Raw genomic sequence first — 26,837 nt, forward strand, 5'->3', positions numbered from 1 at the left:
ATTGTTTGTTGAATTGAATGAACAAATTTATGTGTGAATGTTTTTACGAGGTATGACATTGGAATTTTGTCTCGTCATTGCCCAATATGCTATAAAATCAGTTTCTGCTGGTGGGAAATGTTTGCAGTTAAAATCATGGTCGTAAGATTCTGCCATATGGAAAAGTTGAATCCATCTGAATTTGTAAATTTGCAGTGCGCTGTCATTCCTATGCTATACATTGTTATAAATGCTGTTGGCTAATGCATTAACATATTGAAAGGGTTGGGGAGGAGTATAAACACAAAATTTGGTTGAATTCGGGGACCTGTGCTTTTATACCTGCAAGATTTTAACTTATGAATTGTAAAGGTTGTGTAAATTTGCAGTACTCAAGTGGATACTACTAGGCGTGTGCGACAAGCGTGACCATATTAAGAAATCAACGTCAAATCGTGATCCTTACCATATGTGTACATAAAGCATGTAAACAACATTGATGTTATTTCAATAACCTGTCATGCAAAATATGTTGGGTCATTCATTGTTGTGATTAATATTCTAAAGCCTTGATAATGTTATTACTTGTTGAGCTTCTGACGTTGAGATCATTCATGTATGATAACAATACTTTGCGGTATTAAAGAGGTTTACTGTAATACTCCGATCACTTAAGTCGTGTGTAACTAACATCAATCAGCACATAGGTACATTTTAGGTAAATATGCGGCATCACAACCAGACAAAAGTGTGGAACACAGAATGTTTACCATTTTCAGCATTAAAGGCTACATTCTAGCATAAAATCAATTATGGTATTCACTTGTTAGGAGTCGCTTTAACCTTGATCAGATAAGCTAGGGATCATAGTCAATATAGGTCTGATTAATTGTTTGCTACATCATACTCTCAAGGTAGTAATAGGGGATATGTTAAGGCAAGCAATCATGGATTAGTTTGTAGCGATTGCCCGAGGTATAGGCGACAGTACATGTACGATAAATACCCCTACGTAGGGGTCTGGGATTGTGCCATAGCGGAGACGGATGGCGACTTCCTGAAGATTTTGAATTATTGTTTTGCCATTTAAATTTATTGCTATTATTTAATCAAAATAAAAATTGTTTCTGAATAACCTATATTTTGAATAGATTTGTGGTTCCTATGTGCATGATACAATTGTTTTATGACCATGAGGAAAAGGTGCTATATAAATGACCATTATTATTATAAATAAAGATGAGAGAAGGAAGTTGAGGGATTGGTTAAGATCTTCCCTTCCAGTCCTAAGTCAGGGTTTATCTCTCAACCAAAAATATGTTTCCCCAATCCTTATAAGGATACCAAAAAGGGTTGCAGAAGTTCAGAACTTTGCTACAGTAGATTGTTTGTATAAGTAATTACAGTGTAAACAAATTGAAGCTTTGAGTTCATTATTTTCTTGCAAAAGTGCTATGAGAAAATGAATTAGATGTAGTCATAAATTGGGTCTGCTCCTTATCTGCAATTTTGTCAGAATCGTCATTCAACAGCTAATTACCTATCTAGCCCTTCCAAGTCAGAGTTAATTACAAATAATGATAATAAAAGTATATAATTTGATTAAAAAAACTACAAGTCTACCATTAAACTTTTCCCCCAATTATTCAATGCTTGTATGATCAATTCTTTATATTACTAAATTGCTGCTTGCATTATCCTGTCTAGGAAAGTATAATACATACTCCAAGTATTGAAATACACGCCATCGTGTTGGGATTCAATATTTCGACATTAATTATGTCATCATCAGGCAAGCGATGGAGAATTACAAAATCCTTTACTTGTCAAGACATTCTACAATTAATGCTATACCATCGATGATGAGCTAAAAAAAATTTAAGTACACTTTTATTGTAAACTAACAATAAAAGAGTAATTTGCACCAAGTTAATTATTTCTTTATTGATTTAATTAAATTAAAATTTTGTGACTTGGTTGTTATAGTGCCAGTCTTACTCTCCCAAGGTCTTTGGTTGAAATCCCAGTTTCAAGATTGTTGTCATCACAAACCAAGCCAACTGAAGCTTCATCATAATGAGGCTGAAGCCTACAGATTGTCACATAATTTATGTCCATCCAACCATAAGTACAATTACTCACTGTTAATATAATGATTAGATAAACATGTTGATTTATCTGCCTATCATACAGTGGATAAATAGTGGAAATTAAATTCATTTTCTGTGAATCATAAAACATATTCATTGATAAGAAAAACTGTCTCATTTTCAGTGGCATCAATAAGCATTGATGTGGCTATCACAAAATCTGAATCTAAGCTAAACTCCATTAAATACAATAAATATGTTTGTTAATGTTTTAAAATCACGGAAATCTTTATTTTGGAAAATAGGGTAGGAGTGGCTTAAATTATAATATTTTGAAGTATGAGACTTTCGTAAATTTTAACCGCTCGTAAAATTTGCCAGTGAAAATGTCTAGTTTTACAGTATTATAATAATATATTGGGTTTTTTTATATTACATAATATAATGTCAAGGCCTTCAAAAATGGTGTAATAACAAGTAAGGAATATCTGTAGGCTACCATACCAAGAATGAAATTTGTATATGCATAGCCACATAGAATGAGTAGATGAGTTTAATAGATTATGAAAAGATGATGATAGATTGAACGAATGAATAAACAAATAAATGATTGAATGACAGACATGAATAGATAGGATGGATTGATAAGTGTATAAATGCATGAATGGTGATAAATGAGTGAGTGAATAAACTAAAGAATGAGTGAATATGTGAGTGAATAAACTAAAGAATGAGTGAATATGTGAGTGAATAATTGAATGAATCAAAATGAAAAATGGAAGGATAATGGAACATAAAAAGGTGGAATAAATGGAAGGTTATACGGTATTACAGATTAATTTTTGTTTGCATCTATATCAGATAATATAGTTAAAATTATGAATAGGCATTGATAATATTATTAAATCTTCATAGATTGAATAATCTATGAGCCGTTAGAAGCATAGCAATTAAACCTTGGACATGGTCTGTTTAAATTTCTCTCCAAGATTCAATAACGAGTTTGAATATGTTTAAGCAAACATTCCAAGTATCATACATTAATTTATTGGAATCTAAGAATTTTCGTAAATACAGCCAAATCTATGAATAAATTAATCCATTATTTATATTCCTATACATTCATTGGCAAATTGCAGAAAATGAACTGGAATTGAGAATTAAGCATCGACAGCAAACAATGTTAGCGTAACTAGATATTGGCAAATGTTACTAGAGTACGTAGAATATGCAATACGGGGTTAGGTGGAAGCAAAACTAACCTATATCTTGAAATGTCATGTCAGATTTAAGCAAGCATGTACTTGCTATAATATAAGAACAAGTTAATTTTCCTGTATAGGAATTAATTTTCCATTGATATGTCTTGATATTAATGGCACGGTCTGCTACGATTGCTTTGCTAGAAGTAAAATGTTATGTTTTAAGTTCATTTACTTTGATGATCTTTACCTGATGAAGCTAATTGTATATGTTTATGAGATGGGGGTAGAAAAGGGGCTCCGTAGCATTTTAAAACAATGTGTACAGAAGAGGGCAGCATCTTCTGATGACTGTAATGAAGGTTCTTTTTGACATACCATCAGGGGTAAATTTTGGGAAAAACCATAAAAAAAAATACCATTACATAATTGATTTGATCTTATAACAGTCAAATAATTTAACAATTTATTGATTGTAGAAGTGGTTTTTCGAAGCAGAAAAGTTTTGATTCCAACCTTGAGGTCTGGGTTTCAATCGTTCAATGTGTATTTCACTTTTGTCCTTGAGCAAGGCACTTTATCTGCATTACTTCTCTCCACCCAGAAGTACAAAATGCGCTGCTAGCTGCTGCACACGTTATCGAATACTCTCTGGGGAGCTGAGTTTGTGTTCCATGGGCATTTAATCCAATGACGGGGTGATGATAATGTGAAGCGCATAGAGGGCGTATCATATTGTGCAGGGGGTGCGGATCCAGTAGGGGGAACTGGGGAAACGGTCCCCCCTGTTTTTTCACAAAATTTTAAAAAATCCAATGCAAATCAAGGTAATGTGCTACTCACTTACCTATTCTGAAACGCTTATGTGCCCCCCCCCCATTTGAAAAATTCTGGATCCGCCACTGATGTGCTAATATAAGTCTACCATATGTTATTATTAATTACTTTTTAAAAATAAAACACCAGTCTAACCTACTTAATCAAAAAACCAAAAAAAGTACAGATAAAGATTAATTATTATATCTCTCAGAATTCAGTCAAATTCATTTCTGAGCATCTAGATGAAAAAAAAAATGTTTGTAAATATGGATATTTTTACCATCATGACATGCATTCAGGACCTACTACAATCGTCATTGAGTTCATCCAAATACTGATCAATTTAAAGAATTCCCAACATACGCAATCAGTTAATCAATTTGAAAGACCAATATAGCACTTGCCATAGGTAAATTGTCGTACTTACTGATGGATGACAAATTCTATTGAAGTAAATTTTATATGGTTAAACCACCTCCTTAGTTATGTCTATAAACTTGAGTACTGAATTGCGCATGAGCATTTTATGTTGCATTTTTATGTATAATAATTGATAGTACAATTAAACTTAATGTAAAATTAGTAAAAAATTTAAACGTCACATACAGTGCGTATATTTAATGGTTAGTGAGATTTGAAATTGATTCTTGGGTTTTTTGTTACAAATTATTTTTATTAATATATTTTGCACATTGTGCTGTTACATTTATGTGTTGTTGCTTATATACTTTCTATATTATTCTTGTAGCCAGCAGCACCATCATATTTAGTTTTGACAAAGTAAAATGAATCTAAAATGCATAAATATATATTATGATAGAATAACGCAATGAAGGTTTGTAATATCACATAAACAATGTGTGTAAAAGCGCTAAAGAAATGGGCCCCACAGGAAACTTGGAACATAATGACAAACAAAGAACATAAATACTTAAAAGTACGTCACTGCAGAAACCTGAGTATAACCTTTAGACCACAGAGACACACACACGGAATATAAACCTTCCTCAGGATGAGTATGACATGGCAAGAGGCGGTTCAGTGTAGAAGATGATAAATGTTAATGATAAAATGCGCTCAGTGAAGATAAAAAGAACCTGAAATAATTTTTAAATAATAATAAAAATCAATAATGTCTTTGCTATGTATTTATTATTACATTAGTTTATTTCACTCTATAATGATAATGTTTTCATTGGCATGTGAGAGGCACTAGACAGTAAGTTAGTTTACTTTTTGGCAATTCTGTCCGCCCAATTGATTTATTTCGTCTTCTCTTTGTTAGTATGTTTTTGTCAGTTTTATTGTTCATTAGACCAAATAAATGAAATGAAATAAAGTCATCATTTTCTATTTTACTACAATATGCATCACTATATATAAAAATTTATTCAACATTTTAATCCAAAAATATTTATTGATATTGGTTTTCCATTAGTGCTGTTTATCATGGGTTATAGCATCATTGTATTTTATGTACAGTATGTACTATTGAATCTTTGAATTAAATATTCTCCAAACACTATAGAGTACTACAGTGTTACGTCACAATACCACGTGATACTACTCCGTTGTTATCGTTGCAAAATGCCTTCAACCGGATGCCATTTTCTCCACTGACAAACCATTGATCCCAATTTCGAACGTAATTAATAAGTATCTTAGTTTTTCTTTGTAAATTTAATTGATGATTAAGTGTGTGTTCGATAACTAATATAATGCAAGCTTTTGTGTTTTTAGTACATTTTGATGGTAAAATATTAGATTTTAAAATGCCTATTCCAGAAAGCATATGAAGTCATTCAGGCGCAATGAATGGTAACCAATGTCTGGTTGGCGACAGAGGGCACCCCCTGGCGTTGTGACGACACGACTGTGGTACTCTATTATATTCGCACTGCAATTGTGCATTCAGTTCCAAGAAATATGAAAATATAATAGTCGTAGTTGGATATCTGCAAGGCTGTAAATAGGATGATTCTTCAAGCTCTCATAACTTTGTCGTTGAACTGAACCCTGGACCCATGTCAAACAAATTAACATACAACTGGGGAAATTTAAATAGAACATTTGAAAATCGTGCATGGTAAAAAAAAAATAATAGTGTATGCCCTTGGCCCTTACTTGAGTTCTTATCGCACAGTCATCATCATTATTGGCGGGCAAAGAGTTTAATAAATTTGCCTCATATGCACAGCCAATAAGAATAATATGATGTAATAATATATAAATATGTATTTCATTGGTTTGTATTAATTTACATATTATCGATCATGTCTGGTTTGCTATAAGTGTATTCATCCGCCCCGCCCCCTCCCCCCTCCCTTTCCTCCTCGAGCAATTTCCAACAATAGCATTTGCATATATTTATACAGTCAATCACGGTAACCCATTAAGAACAATTCTTCTTGTGGAAACATAACTGAAATAATGTCGACAAAAACCCAGCAGGCAATTCAGTTTGCAAATGAGACACGATCGATTGCAGCAATTTATGGTTGCCAATATTATATGTCATTTCGTCAGCATTTAGCCTAAAATATCAAGATTACAACATATAAAATTATGTATAATAATAGTGTGATAAAATATGAAGGGAAATACAATATCGAAGGGGATATTATTGAGTACTGTTAGGCCCAGTAATAAAAATAAATTGTTGCTTGTCCCCGCCTGCTTTTTTCTTAGCTGTTAACATTATACAATATCGAAGGGGGATATTAATGAGAACAGTTAGGCCCAGTAATAAAAATAAATTATTGCTTATCCCTGCATGCTTTAATTTTTTAGCCATTATACATTTTCTTGTAACATTTTAATCTATATTTGTCAGTGGAATAGCTTATATGATAATAAGGAAGTAAAGTCTCGTCTCTACGGTTTGGCGCAGTGGGAACGGTTTCCCAACCTCAAGGTCAGGGTTTCGCTGTACATTCGCTTTACTTTACCTTCATTCCTTCTTTCCACCCAGGAGTATAAAACGGGTACCTAGTGAGGTTGCCTGCTCCAGGGTTGATTACCAACACCAACACTTAAAGCATGTGGACCAAATGACTAGGGAAAAGAAGCACTTTGTATTTGCTAAGAAAAGGTGCAATATAAATTATATAAATAATAATAATAATAAGAATAATAATAATAATAATAATTGACCATCAAGTACCAGTGTCTATAGTTGTATCGTATGTCAAAAATACAGATTTTTCAAACCTTATATTAGAGAACTCCAAAAATTACAATACTAGAAGTAATTTGTGCAATAAAGATATTTTTGCATTAGATTGAATATTCCATAGGGTTTTGTAATGGTTTCGGTTTGATGGAAAGAATGGCTATATTCCACATATATTATTTTGCATGATCATAAATTGCTTAGACTTCATGTTGGAATATCAACATTCAGCCCGCATGTCAGGTAGAGTAGTGAGTTTGATTGACAAGATGTATATGAGCTACTTTATGCATTTGCATATTTTTGTTGGTCAATCTAATAGCCATAAATATTTGACCGAAGCCAATTGATGTGTGCCCATTATAGGTTGATTGTCACTTGGATAGCATACCACCGAGGCTGAGATGGGGTGTTGATTGCCTGAGATGGGGGTGGCAGTAAATGGCTAAGGTGGAGATGGTGAGTGGCTAAGTTGGGGAAAAAGTAACATGCTAAAATGAGGTAAAATTGAATGACTAAGAAAAGGACAGTCAATGGCTAAGATGGGAATAAGAACTGTAAATGTATAAGGAAATAATTAGTGAGCAGCCTGGTTGAATGTAAGTTGGGGTAGAAGTAAGTGGCTAAGATGGAGATGGTGAGTGGCTAAGGTGGAGATGCGAGCGTCTAAGATGGAGATGGTGAGGGGCTAAGGTGGAGATGGTGAGTGGCTATAGGCGGAGATGGTGAGGATGGTGAGTGGCTAAGGTGGAGATGCGAGCGTCTAAGATGTAGATGGTGAGGGGCTAAGGTGGAGATGGTGAGTGGCTATAGGCGGAGATGGTGAGTGGCTAAAATGGGGATGGTAAGTGGCTCAGGTAGATATGGTGGTGGCTAAGGTGGAGATGGTGAGTGCCTATAGGTGAGATGGTGAGTGGCTAAAATGGGGATGGTGAGTGGCTCAGGTGGAGATGGTGAATGGCTAATGTGGAAATGGTGAGTGGCTAAGGTGGAAATGGTGAGTGGCTAAGGTGGAGATGGTGAGTGGCTAAAATGGGGATGGTGAGTGGCTGAGATGGAGATGGTGAGTGGCTAAGGTGGAGATGGTGAATGGCTAATGTTGAAATGGTGAGTGGATAAGGGGTGGATGGAGAGTGGCTAAGGTGGAGATGGAGAGTGGCTAATGTGGAAATGGAGAGTGGCTAAGGTGGAGATGGTGAGTGTCTAAGATAGAGATGGTGAGTGTCTAAGGTGGAGATGGTGAGTGTCCAAGATAGAGATGGTGAGTGTCCAAGATGGAGATGGTGAGTGTCCAAGATGGAGATGGTGAGTGTCCAAGATGGAGATGGTGAGTCGCTAAGGTGGAAATGGAGAGTGGCTAAGGTGGAGATGCTGAGTGGCTAAGGTGGAGATGCTGAGTGGCTAAGGTGGAGATGGAGAATGTCCAAGACGCAGATGGTGAGTGGCTAAGATGGAGATGGTAAGTGGCTATAGATGGAGATGGTGAGTGGCTATAGATGGAGATGGTGAGTGGCTATAGATGGAGATGGTGAGTGGCTATAGATGGAGATGGTGAGTGGCTAAGGTGGAGATGGTGAGTGGCTAAGATGGAGATGGTGAGTGGCTAAGATGGAGTAAAATTAAATGGCTAAGATGGGAATAAAAGTGAATGGCTGAGATGAAAATGAGAACTTTAAATTGTAGCATTGAGTATATAAGGGAATAATTAGTACAATTAGTACTAAATCATCATCATCATAATTAATAGTGTTATTTCCAGCTTTCTTTCACAATTTCCCTAATGTCATTTAGTAGGTAATAGGGAATTGCTGAGATGAGGGTACTATACATAGATTTGTCTATGAAGGATATAATAGAATTGGCTTTGATGGATAAACAATGCCGAAGAATTAATAACAAACACTAAAAGGAATTAATACGCATTGATTGAAAGCAGTAGACAGTGGCCAGGAAGTCGGAGGATGTGTAATAAGTTATGGTGATGATGATGATTATGGATAGTGGTGATGATGATTGGCGGCTGGGTTTCCATTAAAAAAAAAAGAAAAAACATTAAAGCCAAATCTTTTTAGAGACCTACATTGCAATGGCCTGACCTATATTGTCATACAAATCACAAATACATTTTTCTCAACTGTATTTTTTATTTTTTAAGATTTTAATTTTTTTATATTTATATTTAAATATTTACTTAATTCCCATCTCAGTCTTCGTGGGGCTTCGGGAATGGAGTTGTTCTTAGTTATGATAACAGAATCTTCCATTCACATGTTTTATCTTCGGATTTTACTTGTGCTTGTGTAAAAGTGAGTTTCTCGTTTCTGTTATGCAATACTTCTAAGTTTTGACATACCGTACTAGCAAACTAAGTCAGTCCTAGAAAAACTAGCAAGGTATACATGTACAAGGATGGATTTATTCAGTGAAAACACCAATGAAAACCCTCAAAAGTCTGAAGAAGACTTATTTCCAGTGTGGTCCTTCTGGTGGTGGTTTGGCAGTACACCGGGAGACATACACTTTTCTGAAGAGTGTACACATTTGCTATAATAATGCACACAGGACCAACGACTTAAATGTCTTATCTGAAAGACAGTGCGATAACTTGTATTCCAGCTGAAACACAAGGAGAGCAGTGGTCGGAATTGAACCTAGGACCCAGAGGTTCCCACGGTTAAGCACACACACAGTGACTACCGCCAGTTAATAGCCGACTGAGCTAAGCTAATTCTCTCATCCCTATGTCACTTCTATTATAAGTCTGCTTGTGTCCTTGATTTATTCTGTTCTATGCCAATTTCTTGAGTTAATGTTACTGTCTCTTGGGTCGATTCCCCTATAATTACCTTCTTGAAATTGTAAAGATTAATTTGCTATCCAAAGAAGCTGAGGGTACTAAATTTGCATATAACATCAATCCATATAATGATTATAGGATCTATGAAACCTGAGTATCTATCATCTAGTTTAAAATAAAAATTTATATTTTCAATTCTTGGAGGATGTGGAGGATTAAAATGTAAAATACATGCTAACACCTTTCAGAAATCAAAAAAGCATCAACATTCAACGACAATATAAGAACATTTATGATTATGGAACTTCATACTTAAATTTAAACATAATTTTCTTTTTTCTCTATTTAAAAAAAATATGTTGACAAGCCCGGGATGGGGGCCTGGGCTGGCTGCCCTGCCCCTTGAAAATCCGCCACTGCCATTAAAGGCATATGTGTGAATAAACTTGGGTTCAAGTTCCCAATGAAGCCCAGTGACCCAGTTGGTTAAAGCATAGCAGAGGTGACAAAAAGTCCGGGATCAAAATATGGTAGGGCAACTCTTCTTGCGCTCGCAGAATTTATTATAAGTAGTACTGTATTACTTCAAGATGGTTTAGACCTACTTTAATATCTTACATGTATTATGATCTATTTAAATTTAAGTATTACTTCTGCTTTGTTGAGGTTTTTTGTGCATGCTAATGATATTGATCTGTTCACTTTAAGGATTAACATTATTCAACGTATTTGCAAACAAGTGTAAAATCTGTAGCTTCCCTACAGATTTGAATTAGCAGCGGTGGCCCAGAAGCTTAGTTTTTTGCAGACCACAGTTGGTTATATAATGTTCAGATAACCATTAAATTTCAAGTTTTTTGATTTTCAGGGGTTTTTATACATATTTTTAAAATATCAAACCAGAAAAAAATCATAGAATATTAAAGTAAATATAAAACTAGTAACAAGGTTATATATTTTTAAAGGTTTTTGTCAAGACTTTAGATATATACTTCCATGTTTATTAAATAATTGCATGTTATGATAATAAATACAAAGCTTATCGAGCTATGCAAGTTATGGCATGAATTTTGAAGGTGAGTGATCCCAATAAATGTTGCGTTTGATATTGAAATGGAAAAGACCGAGGCACCCAGCGTAACCCTCTGAGGGAGCCCTTTATAATGGTTTTATCATCCGCTATGTAATTTCATATGGCCTATTGCTCAGTGAGTTTGCAGCTGAATCGCTTTCAGTGAGTTGTATTTAGAAGTTGCCTCAGGCAGTACCATAATCACATATCATTAGATGTTTGTATCAGTTTAGATATCCCAAAGAGAGGTTTGTGTGTGTGTTCAACATTCAACCGTTTATATATATATATATACCTGATATGTTTTTACAAATTTGCTCTTTACTATGGGCTCTCAAGATCCTCAGGGATCTTTGGTCTTTTTCGATTCATAGTTTTATGGAAAATGTATTCTTTATTTACCATTATTGTTCTTGTACTACTTGTAGTCATTAATACATCCTCTGATTACATTTCAAAAATTTCAAAAGTCCCCTCATCCTTTTTCTTCCTCTCTGTCTACAATTCCGAACAGATTTATTGTCAGAGCTCATAACAATTAATGTTCTGTAGTTTTGACTTTTCCCGTTGTTCGCCATATCTCGATATACAGTGACACATCCTGGCTTGATTTTCTCTTTCAGTAAGAAAGCTTATAATCTCAAAGAATGTCTACGATATTTGTATGGACAAATCGACATCTCTGCCTTATGCAATCAGACAGTTCAATATTTTCTCAGTGAAAACTAATATCAATGTCTAATATATTTGTACCTTAGCTTACATGCGTAGATGCTCACTGAAAGGTCATAGGTTCAATCAAAATCAGCCGGCCTCATTATGAAAATTCTACTGGCTCATTGTTGATATAGCAACATACTTACGAACTGTGACCTTTATTGAAATCAGTATGCCCATAAAGCTAAACACCTACTGTGCCCAGTGGTCGTTGGCCGACGTAATTTTTTGGAGTACGCAATGTCACGATGCACGTGCAACGGATAATTTTGAATAATGATCACCTCAGGCTGCCACCAACAATCAGCAGATGGTGTTGCGGTGCCTAGCGTTCACTTGGAGTGGAGATAGATTCGTTGTACGATGCAGGAAGTGCCTGGATTAAGCGGTGTATAACAACGCTGGCATTATCAGTTCCGGCCGTCATTTTAAGTGTTACTAAATTTTCCCTTTTCGACTTATCTATCACAATTTCCATTCAAGAAATGCTTGTTGTGGGATGAGATTTGACATATAATAAATAATTGGAAAACTTAATTATTGTACTCCATGATAAAATGTTATTACCAAAAGGGAATAATAATACTATAATTATATGTTAGTTTTATTGTGGATGTATAAAATTAGAGGTCTTATATAGCTTATTGCAAATAAAAGATGGCAAAATAATAAAGCAAACAGCATTATGAGTTTGCATATTTTTGAAAAATTCAATCAATATTTTTTATGATTTTCATTATACCATTATTATTGTTGTACTTTTTACATGATTGATAATACTATATAATATTACCAATTCTGAAATAGTCATTATTTGTCGGAATCAGTATAAAAAAAAAATCAATAGAAATTTCCTTTGGAAATGTTAAAAGCAAGCTTGATGCAGAAACGTCATATAAAACTATCATGGTAACGATTAATTCCAAAATATTACAGCAATCCTCGTAATTGTCATCATATTTAAATGAATTTGCGTTGACATACGCACAGGGAATTTAAATTATCTACCTTTGAGAGAAATTAATCTGAAAGTGTGTAGTGTCGAATATAGCTTCTGATTAAACATTGAGAATGTGATGGCGGTGAGATTGCATGGTATGTTTGTCACATGACTATATAATTTATTTTGCATAAGAGTCACATTATATATTTTAACTGGTACGAAGCTAAAGTAGGGAATTTCAATCTTTAAACAAAAAGTAAATCTTTTCGTCCTTTTCAGACAAGGAGTAAGAAAATAAAATTATTTTTTATTATTGCCTTCGTAATAGAGGTACAGTAGCCCTATATACCACTGTTTTTTGACAGGATATGCAAAAATATATGGATGGATATATGTAGAGATGCAAAGATCAATTATCTGTGAGAATGAAAGAATAAATGTTATTCATCAAAGGTTTAAAAAAAAGATAGCTATGTGCTTTCAATTGATATTGGAAAATCAAGGTAATATACCTACAGATATTATTTAACATAATATATATTTCAGGACAAAACACAGTAGTAAGAATGAGGAGTTTATAATATAATGGTTGATTATAAAGTACATATTGTGGAGACTTATGTACTTAACATAAATGTGAAAAAAAAAAAAACACCCTAAAAACATACTAGTCATAATCCTTAAACCAGGTATAGTTAGTCATCCGCCCTTGGTTCAGCTATTTTTTTTCTTGCTGCTGGGTGACCATTCACCCAAAGACTGCTAGGCTGTAGATGGGGTTGCCATTTAGTTGCCGGCGGCTCGAGTGGATGCATTTTAACGTCGTACCTAGGACATTATTTATTGTAGTGACTTCATAATGTTGCTATATTCTTTTTTTATGTTAAAGCCCCATTCCTGGCAAAATTTCAGTTTTTAAGAAAAATCTAATTTTTGTATAATGTTATAAAGATTTATAAATATAATACGGAATTGCTAATTTAAATGAATTTAGACATTCCTAAGAATGAAAAAAATGTAAAATAAGACTGAAATTTGATTTTTTGTGTTCCACACAAAAAATAAATGCGTTTATAAAAATTGGAGTAATGCAAATGCATATTTTCTAAAAAAAGTCAGTTTTTAGTGAAATTTTGCCGGGAATGGGGCTTTAAAACAAACTGAGATAATAAACTTAAACAATATAATTAATTATTATGAATGGCTTACATTATTTATATAAATCGATAGCTTTCAATTTTCAATGGAATGAGAAAAATTGTCCTTACTATTTATTGACTGACATATAAATTTGCATTTTGCATCGACCATTAAATTGTCTGGCATTCAAATATATCCATCTGTAAATTAGCAAAAAGGGAATTGTTTCAATGTGTGTTCCATTGGTAATTGATATTTTTATTTGATGCTTTTAAAGTAAACATGGTTTAATTGATTTTTTAATGGCCTTTATTTTATATTGTTAAAATGTATATTAATATTGTTAATTGTAATATATACAGGTATAAAGGAAAACAATTATTCTTAATAAAAAGACGAAGATGTAAATCTAAATCCAGTAGCTATTCCATCTCTTGAAAACGAGTTTAACTAAACAAGCTACTCTAATCGGCAATTCACATTTATCATCACAAACAAAACAATCGTATACTACTGTATTATCCATCCCTGGGGAGCCCTTTGAATGGCCCCGATTGAGAAATGTCCCAGACAAGTAGATTTAGCCAGAGAACATTAACGTCCCTCAACTTATCCTTTAAATCCAAGATAAAAGGAATTAATGAGTGAGTCCATGTTATCCTCAATTCATGACCGCAATAAATTAGGTCTTTATTTTAAAGCATCCATGTTGCTAAATTGAATGCTAAATCAGTACGGTATACTAATTTTAAGTAAACGCAATGCATGCTGAAATGCAAAGAATGTGGGCATGTAAATTAGTGTCATTCTTTATTAGTATACGCAGAACTGTGGTAGGACATCCATAGTATATGAATTGATATTTAGCAAGATTTATGACTAATATTGCAGCATATATATTAGATATAGAAATATAATTAAAGTTAATTGAGTAGATTAATTAATATTAAATGTTAAGAGTATGATCTCAAGTTATAATTGTTGGCTTATGCTTCATGTTTATTTTTATTATGTACATACTTTTATTGAATATAAGGTTCCAACCTTATTGACACATCCAATGAAAAAGTTTGTTTTTATCTAATAGAGCTACCCATTTCACAGGAGTTCGTCTCTTGTGATATTTTAACCGATTTCTGTTACATCCAATCACGCACTTGGGAAACTAAGTGACATCTCAATGCATGATTAAGAAAATTATAAATTTGAATCTACATTATCCCATGATGATTAAGTAATCCATAATGAAAATGATTTTTTTTTTTAGACAAAGTAAGCTTTCATGGCAACTGTAAACAATCATCAAAGTTAAAACTTATCGCTGCTGCTTTGCACATCTCATTACTAATCCTGTTACATTTTAAACATTAATTTGTTTAATACCTCCAGATAAAACTATCATTTTTTTCATTAAATGAAAATTAGTAAGGTTTCTTTTTTGAACATTTGTCACTCCTACTAATAACATTGTTATGCCATCACAACTAAAGGTGTTATCAGGTGTTGTCATAAAACGAGGTAGATTTTTTATTTACATTAATGTTGATCTACCTTGGGCTCGCACTGTGTCGGCCAATGGTTGTAAGATCGTCGCCCAAAGTAGCTATCTCTGGTTTCTGTGAGCACTTGAGACAACACTCTCTGGTGGTTGAGCAGGTCCTTAAAAACGATAAGTTACATTACGTGTGCCTTATCACGTTATTTTGTTAAAAGTCCATTCCTGGCTTTAGACCTAGCTGAGGTAGGTGAAGATTACAAGATTTTACATTTGACAAGGTTCACGTATTAAAACAGCCCATTCATTGTATTATGTATGCAAGTAGGCTATATTTACCTGCTGTACCTACCTTGTCTACCTTGTCATCTGCAAGTTGGCAGGTTCATGATGTTCATCTTCTAACACTCTTCCCTACTAAAGTGCTTTCTCTTTTAATTCATAGTATCTATTTCCATTTTTGAATCTGACATCTGTCTTTTTTTTGTTTGTTTCTGTCCTCTTCCTGGTATACCATCATATCCTCCTTTAATCACAATTTTCAAATCCTCCTTTTGTAATACTATGGCCAATCCATCTCTTTTGCTGTTCTGTTATTCGTTTTATTATATGTCCTCTAACTGGATCAAAATGTCATAATTCCCCCTATATTCTGGAAGTGGAATTTTTCTAATAATTTGCATACATAGAATATACTCTACAGTAGGGTGAAGTGATTTAGAAAACAAAAATATAAATTAACCATTATATATGAATTGTAACTTGTGATGTATTAATGGTGAAATTGATGACGTACTACAGACATATTTGACTTAATCTAACACTTAATTTCCATGTAACCATACCAACCAGTGGTTGTAAATTAACGTAGGTTGTTTTAAATGTTGTTTATTGTCTAGTGCAATTACAATTAGCAATTAAATTCAAATTAGGAACTATCACCTTTAATAAAGAAGGGTATTAACAGCGTTGAATAAACAAGTCTAATTTATAGCCATTTATTATCTCAACTGTAAGCTTCAATCATCCCTGTATATTATTCTTAGTAAATGTTTACTGGGCACATGACACTGAACGTATTTGATTGAAAGTTTACAATACGATATAAATATGTTAATTTTCTAATCTTAATCCAAAAAAGAAATTTAAAATCACAAAGTCAATCAGCTACTTAATAAGTTACTTTATTTCAAACTTGAGAAAATTGTTTGATATAAATTATTAATAATTTCATTACTTAACATACACACAAGGAAAGAGACTTAAGGTGAACAGCATTAACATTCAGTTAAATACAGATGACATTCAAAAAGGTACTGTACTATAACATACAGGCTTAATACACACATAATATGCACCAGTTTTCAACACTGAAAGCAGAAATCAATTGGTAAATCTTGCCTAATTTAAGAGAAAATTTTATTTATGTGTTAAATCAGTTCCTTATTAATGTGTTAAATCAGTTCCAAGCTTTATAAGTTATGCATTCTGATCATTATATTAATTCAATCGACTAGTATACTGTACTTGAATGACTACAATTATCCCGAAAGAGTTCGTTTGGAAATGAAATAGTCATTGTCATTTTACTACCTTTTTTGTCACCTGGACACATATTCCGGTGGAATGAATTTAAAAACGGTTTACGGAATGGTTGTGGCTCGTATTCTCATTCTTGCAGTCATAGGTTCAAAATCCTCGCTTTTGCAAGTCGCTTGTGTCCTTGGGCAAAGCACTTTATCTACATTGCTATCCACCCAGGAGTATACGTGGATACCTAAGAGGTTTGACTGCCAATACCCTGATTTATTTCATGCAACAAATTATGGAATACTTCCCCAGGGAGCCGGGTATGTGTTTAATATACATCGATTCAAAAACTGCGGTAATAGTGTGATTCACTCTCATACTGAAGCTCTGTCCAGACTACGCAATTTTATTTGACAAAAACATGTGACATGCCTAAATATGGTCATGATGACATCACATCATGACCATATATAGGCACATCATAACTTTATATGGGTATACAAGAGCTTTTATCAAAGAAAATTTGATAATCTGGACAGCTTATTAGTTGTGCAGAGCACTACACCTGTATATAAATACAAACATATTATTATATTATAAATAGATTTCCAAAAACAAGAGCATAAGAGATTGAGTTGTATTGTCTTCTAGGAGCGTTACTAGTAAAAGTATTCTCCATTGATAAAAAGATTCACTGACATACTGTCTCATCTGAATTCTAATTGTTGCTCAAAAAAGATGTCAGGAATTTTGCAGTTAGCTAGAAGTGATCAAAAATAAGGCTAATTTCCATTGTTGAGCATTGAAAATATATTGGCATCAGTCAGAGAGCCACTAGACAGTGATTTAGTTCCACTTTTTGGCAATTCTTTTTGCCAATTGAGTGTTTTTTCCTCTCTCTCTGTTATTTTGTTTGTCAGTTTTATTGTTTTTTTGGACAATATAATGGAAATGAAATGAAATAGAGTAGCTCAAAGCCAGCTAATTATTTGATTGGCATTCTATGAAAATATGCCATGCCTACAGATCATAGGCAGTTTCTAGGAAAAAAAATAAAAAAAAGGTTGTCTAATTTATTATTTGATTGAAAGAATAAAGTGCAAGTCTGTTTAGAAGAATAATCTGCAAGCCTCAGCTCAGAAATGCTGCCCAACAATCTCTGAAATTTAATCTGATGTTCATCTTTCAATAAATATTTTTGCATTTTAAAGAAAGATTCGCAAGATTTGCTCAGCTTGTCAATCTTGTTATTGCAATAAAATGCGTGTTAGTTTTAGGTAGGCTGACACCTCTTCATCCTAACACCGATCTAGATTGGTTCCCTGTTGAGAACTCAATTAGCCCATTAAGCTGTTGAAGTACGCCTTGTTGTTCCATGTTGGAAAAGTTTATTTATAGGTGTCGTTTCTACATTGCCTGTGTCGTGTCGATCTACACGCGTCAGGATATTAACGGACTTTTATAACCGTAATATTGCCATTAAAGATGATCTGTAAGATCATTCAGAATTCTAGACTAAGTGAATTATGTTGGTGTAGATTACTTAACCTTAAATTTATTAAGCTTTATTGTAGTTGGCATCATTATCATTATCACCAACATCATCATCATTCATTATTACCATCATTATCATCATTATTAACTGATCCACATAAATCAAATCATTGTTGTCATCAACACATCCACCATGATGTCATCACATACATAATATTAAATTATTCAGTATATAACATAGTTTTTATTGTACAGTAGTTAATTTTGTCATATGGGAATGTTATTCAGAAGTAAAATATTATAATAATGAATTTAATTAACATATTTATTCTTATTCATGTTCCCTATATTGCCAAAATTAGATGGTACAATACAATCGATTGGGTGGCCGGACGGTATATCAAAAGTGAACCCAGTCACTATTACATTTAATAGTGCAGCCTGAACAAATCTTAATTTATTTAATTTTAGATTGCTTAGCGATTCTGTGTTTTCTATCCTCCTGTCTGAATGTTGTGTCATATTTTAATATGTTTTCTCTCTTAAATAATGTGTTAATATGTGTTTTTAATATGTGCATACAGGATTTAAAACATCTTTTATCATTGATTCTGACTGATATATAGTGTAATTAAGAATATATAGTTTTATATATATGTATGTATATATGTATATATATATATATATATATAAGTTGTTAATCAAAGCAGATATTTTACTTATAATTATTTTTAATATCCAAAATGCCATTTGTACATTGTTTCATAATTTATTCATAATGTGTAACAGTTATTTTTCTTTTCCATATGCAAATTGTATACTTTAATGTCAAAGGATAGAAATAAATAACATCAAATATTAATATCTATTACAATGTATATTATTAACTATTTTTGTTACACTAAAACATGCTTTGTTTATCTCATTTCTACTATGGAATATTATAATAATAATAATATCAAACATTTACTGCAATATCTGACATTCCATCTCATGTTTATTCATGAATTTATGTTTTTTACTCCATATATGGTTGTGTTAATTTGAATATTTGGCTGTGGTTCATGCTTGTGTGATACATTGTTCCTTTCATTATTGAAAAGAACGAGACAGGAACAATTGACCAATCATCTTCTCTAATTCATTTTCTTTGCCTGAAAAATCAAATTCCCTAGATCATCGCTTTGTTGTTTATTGTTTTTATTTCTCATCTAATCCTCCTCTGCTCATGTTCACAGAAGCGAAATAAACGCCGGCAGATTAAGGAGAAGGAAACGGTGAATATTCATAACCATAAGCTCCTCCCACATTTGCATATTCATATTTTTGGTTGCTTTTTTTTCTTCATGCTTTCATGCTTTTTAAACTATAACACCCTACTCATTCTTTGACTAATATAATTTGCATTTTAATACTTTGGCTTTTCTTTCCACTCTCTTAACTTGTAGTATTTGTTACAATTGCATTTATTTAAGCCATGGAGAATGTACAGTTTCACCTGCTTTTAATACTCTTACCTATCCCGATTTTAACTATATAAATATATTTATGTATATATTATATTGAAGACAGAATTTAAACTTTTTTGTGTTGAGAAAGAACTTCAATTTTAACACGGGCATGCATACTAATATTCTTAATTTTTTTTATCACCTCAAAAGTAATGTGTGTTACTTTATTATATAAACTTTTTAGATCAACTTTTATAATTTTTTTTTGTCATATCTCTATGGTATGTGCCATATATATGACAAATGACTGAATGATTTGGTGTTTATAATACTTTTAATTTTCTTCTACTAGTTTTGTTACTGCCTCTGATTTTAGCCGATTGATGTGTTTTGTGGATTTATATTGTCTTATATTGTGTTATGAATTTTTAAAAAAAGGCTTTTCTCCTATGCGTACTTCCAAAGTAAAACTGGTGTGCTTTGTATATTTTTATATAAATATTTTATTATACAATATATATCTATCTATATATACTTTTATATATTATATACATATTCTTGTTAATTTTGTGTATATGGTTGAGGTATATTTACTGTATTGGTTTTTTACAAAATTGTTTAGTAGACTGCTGTAAAAAAATTCCCCTGCTCCTTTTTGCAAAAACAAAGATGTATTAATTTGTAACAATTGTGTTTTATATTATTTTATTATTATTTATATTTTATTTGAATTTTTTTGTTAATCAATATTTATATTAAAACTAGTACTAGATTATTTTTTTTTTAAATTCCAGCTAACACTCTTGTTTGAATGGGATTGTGCGAATTTCACTATAAATATACCCAAATGAAAAAGTCCAGATTCTTCTAATAGAATAGAAAATATACCATGGCAAAAAATAAATATTTTCTCAGACAGCATGTTAAAATTATGATTGTATTTTCAGACAACCAATTTTGTCTGCCCCTTCATGTTTTTTTTTTTTTTTTTTTTTTTTTTTTTTTTTTTTTTGTGTTATGGCTTTTTTAAGAGCAGGAGCCCTAAGTATTTCTCGGAAATATATGTGTGTTGCAGATTCTGATAAAATTTTGCCAATAAACCACTCTGCCATTCAGATACAGTAGCTACTGTTCTCAATTTGGTGTTTTATGCAGTGGCGGCTATGGATATAATTTATTGGGGGGCCCCCCTAAGATGTCGGACTAGGGAGCTAGTGTGCAGCATTATCTGAGGGCTGAAGGCCCGAGCCGGGGGTGGGTATGGCAGGAGATGTCCCCTCCGCCCAAAACAAGATTTGTTTTAAAATTGGGACTTCTAGATTGCCGGAAATGGCTGGGATGGGAAAACTAGGCCTATTTTTTGTTTCCTTTTGGTCTGACTGCCCAACGAGCTTTGGCCGATGGGGGGGGGGGCTTGACCAAACTGATGGGGGGGCTTAAGCCCCCCTGCCTTCCCGCTGGCGCCGCCACTGGTTTTATGTAATATCCTCCAGACTAGATGGTAGAAAAATTAAGTTTTTTTTTTACCACAGACCTGAACTTTGGAATTTACTACAAAGCAATTAACATCTGTCAATTCAACTTATTCTTTAAACAAGCCTATAAATATCATTACTTGAAATGCATTAGCATTTTGTATGTCAAACAAAAATTTGGTTGATTACTTAATTTGATTGTTTGGTTTTTTGCTGATTGGCTGATTGGTTGAATGATTGTGTTTCTTTCCTCTTCCTTTTTAAAGTGTATATTTATATTAATATTTATAATATAAATAGAAAAGTATATATTTATATTATAAATATGAAGCTTTAGCTTGGTGAATATGGCATGCCTTCCAATTGTGGGGACCTGGGCAAAAATCTAACCGAGCATGAAATTGTTTAGATAAGAGATTAATGACTAAAATGGCTCTAGAACTTCCAGTGGATTACTCCCCTGGACCCCACAGTAAAGAATAAAACACACTAACACCATCCACTACACTATAGGTCTTAAGATAATGCCTTGCGACCCCTGGCAAAAGAAACCCCTGGATCTTCTCCTTTTCACCAGTTATTATTCAAGTTAGGAAGTGGAATTGTTTTATGACAACAGAAATCTTGCTATTTTTTAAGAATTTTAACCCAAGATACTTGTATTAAAAGGAAAACATAAAAACCACCAGGCTCCATTCCACTTCAATAAAGTTTTAAGATATAAAGGTTGTTGTTCATTTAAGGATTCTAAATCCTGTTTAAAATTCCAATTTGGTGTTCAATCCAGGCACATTATAGCGCATCCTACAACAATATATCTTCGTAATAATAGACTTTAATAGACTTAGTGGTTATAGCTCTATTTTTAATAGGGAAGTTGAATTTAGTTCAACGGTTTAACTCTGTTTTCTTAAATGTCAAACGTCTATGTTTTGAATGCATAAATTAGATACCATAGTATGTTAGTAGTATATTGCATCATTAAAGATATACTATCTGCATTGATCTAAAAATAACTTGCAAAATTTATATATAAATTAGGTTGTTATAGCATTAAATTTAAAATTAGAATGAGAAAATATTCTCACCAATTACTGGATGCATAAATAAAACGATTCTTATTTTTTTTTTATTTTATTAATTTTTGGAGTTCCTAAATTTGGCTTAATGAATTTAGGAATTTTTGTTTCTTTAATGTATTATTTAATTTATCTAATATTTTGTGATAGGACTGTGTTTTGGTATTGAATGATACATATCACAAGCAATTTCCGTATAGTCTAATTGGTGGCTTTTTCTAAATAAGTGTCTTTTAAAAAAAAGTAAGCCTTCATCAATAAAGGAATTTTTATCTGATTTTTTGACATATTTTTATAGTTTGGCAATATAATAAGTCTATTAGATCTATTTTCAAGTGATATAGTCTTGAATGTATATTTAACAGTTTAGCTGCTTAAATGCTGCTACTTTTACATAAATATATAAACATTCAAATTTGTCATCATGCTTAACTGTGTCACATACATGCTTACTAACATATAATAAGCGTTATTTGAAATTTACGAAAACATTTTCATAGAATAATAAAATTTAATATTTTATTATAATGAAGAAAACTCTATCACTTTCTAAGTCGTTTTAGGAGGGAAAATTAATACCTTTTTTTTTGTCCCACGACTAGTCTGGATTGTTGCTTATTAACTTTGGAAGATGGCGTGCAAACGACTGCTGTAATTATTTACGAGTGGAACCGTTTTTCATGGTTTATTTGGTGTGGTTTAGCACATATTGTGAATATATGGCTCATAAACAAGTAGATGCTATTTGATATGATGGCTTCCTTAGGGGAGAAGAGTTTAAAACACTTGGACTGTTGATATATGTAGAAAGAGTGCATTTATAATCGCAAACGAGAGAAACAGACTAGCTATTTCCGAGGTAGTAGCAAATAACTTGCGCAACATGACGTTCATGCAGGTTTTGAATTTTATTACTGCAAATTTGCCATTTAAATTTTCTATTAGCTTTGAAACAGTCTTTGCATTTATGCAAACCATTTATGCGTGACATAATTGCTGAAAAAAATATTGGAATTCTGATTATTTTTTTTTAGTTATGACTGTTTACATATTCACCATTTCCTTTTGTCAACAAAATGATAGTAAACCATCAAAAGAAATAGATGAATTTTTGCTATAGATTTGAATCTCATTAATAATGAGGAAATTAATGGAAAATTGAAATGCACTGCTTTTAATTAAATACTCAAGTGTGATAGGACAGTGAAAAAATAGGTACAATCTGAAGGCAGGATTGTTTTGCATCTGAATGGAGGGGGTATAAGGCTAGATGAATTGCATTGGGGATATGATAGTATAGTGCTATGGAAGGTAAATGCTTAGCCAGAAGATTGTGTTACATCCATGTTTAAGTGCACGAAGGATGTTTTACGTGAAGACATCAACAGTCGCTTCCTTAATGGAATTGTTGTTATTCAATGTTGATGTTACATAATAAATGAGCTTATATAATATACACATAATATTTTTATATATAAATTACATTTTGCACATGGGGGTAGGAGATATGCATAGTCAACATATACTTTATACAGCACTATATAAATGTACAGCAGTATATAAAAGTACAGGACACTAATAGATGCGTGACAATATTAATATTATCAATGATATTGATTTAATTAATTATGATTATTGGTTCAAGGCAGTTTTACACTTCTGGCTCCCTAAACATTCCATCTTTTGAACTCTTATGAACTTCTCCGCATATAATGTAATGTGCACTTTGTAATAATAGCTTTATTACATGTAAACTAGTTTTAAGTGCTAATTAAATCAATAGTATTATTTATTAATTAAGTATATTGATTTTGATAAGTATAAATTAATTGGTAATTAAGTAAGTTAGTGATTAAGTAATGCAGTTGCAAAAAAAGTTGATCAAAAAAATGTTGATCAAAATTTAAATCTGATGGAACATTGTATCATATAATTTGAACCTAAAACATTCTGTAGACAAAACTGGCACCTACCTGCTGTACCAAATGGATATGCTAATCAACATTCATTTCATTATTACTGGTCATGCATATTTCAAAAGAGTGTTTATGCAGGTGGCCTGAACATCAAGCTAAATTCAAGAAAACTGTATTCATAAAGCCAGGGTAGAAAAACATTTTTCACATTGTGTAAACCCTTAATGTTACTATGACACTGATGTGATACTCACTAGGAGCTTAGACATGGAAAGGACTCAATAAAAAAATATCATTATGAATATGTTTGATATTTTAATTTTTGAAAGAGAAATTAATATAAATTACATAAATAAATTAACATCATAGGCATAGGCTGGGGAGTACTCCCCCAAGATCGAAACCAGCCTACACCCCTGGACATGGATTTATGTACTTACTTGAATTGAAAGAATTTAAAATGATAATATTAATGGATGACCAGATTAATAACATTGAATCAATAATTTATATTTTTTTTAATGGCTTATGACAGATAAACTATGTAGAATCCTCCTCACCTGCATTTGATAAGACTGACCTACTTAATGTTTGTTTTTGAACAATATGTCTTATACCATATGTCATCCTTTCGTTAAAAAAAAATAAAAAACATAGTTGAGCAGATCAATCAGAATAACATGATCAAACATCTCATCGACATCTGTCATTATCAGATGGCTTTCAGGGAACATTTCACAAAAAATGTATTAGTTTTCTTTTATCTTTCATAATATATTTTTTTTATTCTTTTAATAAACTAGGACAGGGTAAGAAATGTTCGTATTGATCAAAAGCATGCAAATAATGATTATTATATTTTTAAAATTGCCTTTAGCCCCTTTTGGGCCTTCAGGCAATTTTCCAAGCAGTAATAGCTATTGCAAGTCAGTATTTTCTAACAGTGCCCTTAAAAATTGACAGTAAATGCTTTATTAAGCCCTCTTTACATAAAATCGGAAGCAGTGTTGCCAAAACCTGTTGGCAATAACATGTTGTATTTTCATGGCAACCAGACTTCAAATAGCTATACCCATTGGCTATTGGAAATTCAATTTCCATACAAATTTAAACATGAACGTTGTAAACATTCCCTAGAAATTTAGACGCTTTTCTGATGGATGGATGTCTATTAATGACCTATATTTTTGATTGATTTTAATAATTCGCTTTTATAGTCCTTATTTCACTTCCTGGCTTGAAATTTATTTAATGTGCTTTTCAAATTGCCAAGGGTTTTTGGCCTTTTTTCTGCCAATACTAATGATTTCTTAAAATGGCTAGGAATTAGCTGGGAATAAATGTGAGTAGAGGATAGATTTTCTGTTTAGTCTATTCTCAATAAAACCTTCCAGAAGTGGTTACTGATGAAATCTGAGAAGTTGCTACTAATCATTTGAAATGCTAAATGTTCCATTTTCCAAGCACCATAGGCAATTGTAATATCTAACAGTGCATATTTCACTGATGAAGATCATATTTCTTCCCATCCAGGTATAGTTCAGTTCACTATGTCAATCTTTGTTTATATGCAGACTAACATTCCGGAATCTGCGTCTATTAACTTGTTTGCCAGTTTAAGCAAACTTAATAATGGTCCAAAAATGTCTAGCATACTAGGACTCATTCAGTAGAATGCTAACTGACATACCTAGGTGTTTATATTTTTTGTAAGTTCATTTTATTTATTTATTCAAATGTGACATTGCTTTAAAATTATAAAATATTCCATATATCCATTGATGTCATTATCATGATTGATAAACTTCATCATCAGTATCATCATCATCTTTTTCATTCCTATCATAATCATCATCATTGCCACAATAATCATCATTACCATCTTCACCATCATCATCATCATCATCATCATCACCATCATCACCATCGTCATCCTCATTATCACCACTATTATTACTATATTCAGTTACCTTTATCATCATTATTACCATCATCAATAATCATTGTCTTTCAGATAAGTTGCATCTTCAATTTTTATTTTTTGTTTGTTTGATGGATTTATTTCATTAGCTTCATCAGATTAAAATAATTATTATTGCTTATAGCAAGGAGGTATTATCATGCTTATAGGCGTAAATATCACATTTTTGAGTGGTTGTGGGTTTTTTTTCATTGATTTTCATTATCTTTTCAGTTACCATTTTAATGATTTGACCTGTTTCTCTGTGAAAGAGTAGTTCAGTGCTGTAATTTGTTTTGGGACGGGGCATTTATGTTGCCATTGCTGACTCTTGACCTGCGGTTCTAGTAAATGTCAGTCGTACATCGTACACTGTTTTATAATCGATACATTAGTCTATTGCAGAGTTTAAGATATTTTTCTTGTGTTTGTGTGTCTTACCATACGGAAACTATAAAATCTCTATTTATATAGGCCATCCATTTAATGCAATCATTAAGAATTAC

General features: G+C 32.4%; 1 protein-coding gene across 4 annotated transcripts in view; it reads left to right on the forward strand.

Annotated features, from left to right (window-relative positions):
* Window positions 1-26,837, forward strand: part of LOC117114405 (dual 3',5'-cyclic-AMP and -GMP phosphodiesterase 11-like) — a 75,157-nt gene that overhangs the window by 20,375 nt on the left and 27,945 nt on the right. For 2 of the 4 annotated variants that reach the window (XM_033258071.1, XM_033258072.1), the window contains exon 4: window positions 19,689-19,727. The exons of the other annotated variants lie outside the window; for them this stretch is intronic. In XM_033258071.1, the coding sequence (XP_033113962.1) occupies window positions 19,689-19,727 (39 nt within the window). The remainder of the gene's footprint in view (window positions 1-19,688; window positions 19,728-26,837) is intronic. 4 annotated transcript variants of the gene reach the window in all.

The sequence above is a fragment of the Anneissia japonica genome, unplaced genomic scaffold (assembly GCF_011630105.1).
Source record: "Anneissia japonica isolate Jap-2015-1 unplaced genomic scaffold, ASM1163010v1 scaffold1231_len1163931_cov198, whole genome shotgun sequence".
Taxonomy (NCBI): domain Eukaryota; kingdom Metazoa; phylum Echinodermata; class Crinoidea; order Comatulida; family Comatulidae; genus Anneissia; species Anneissia japonica.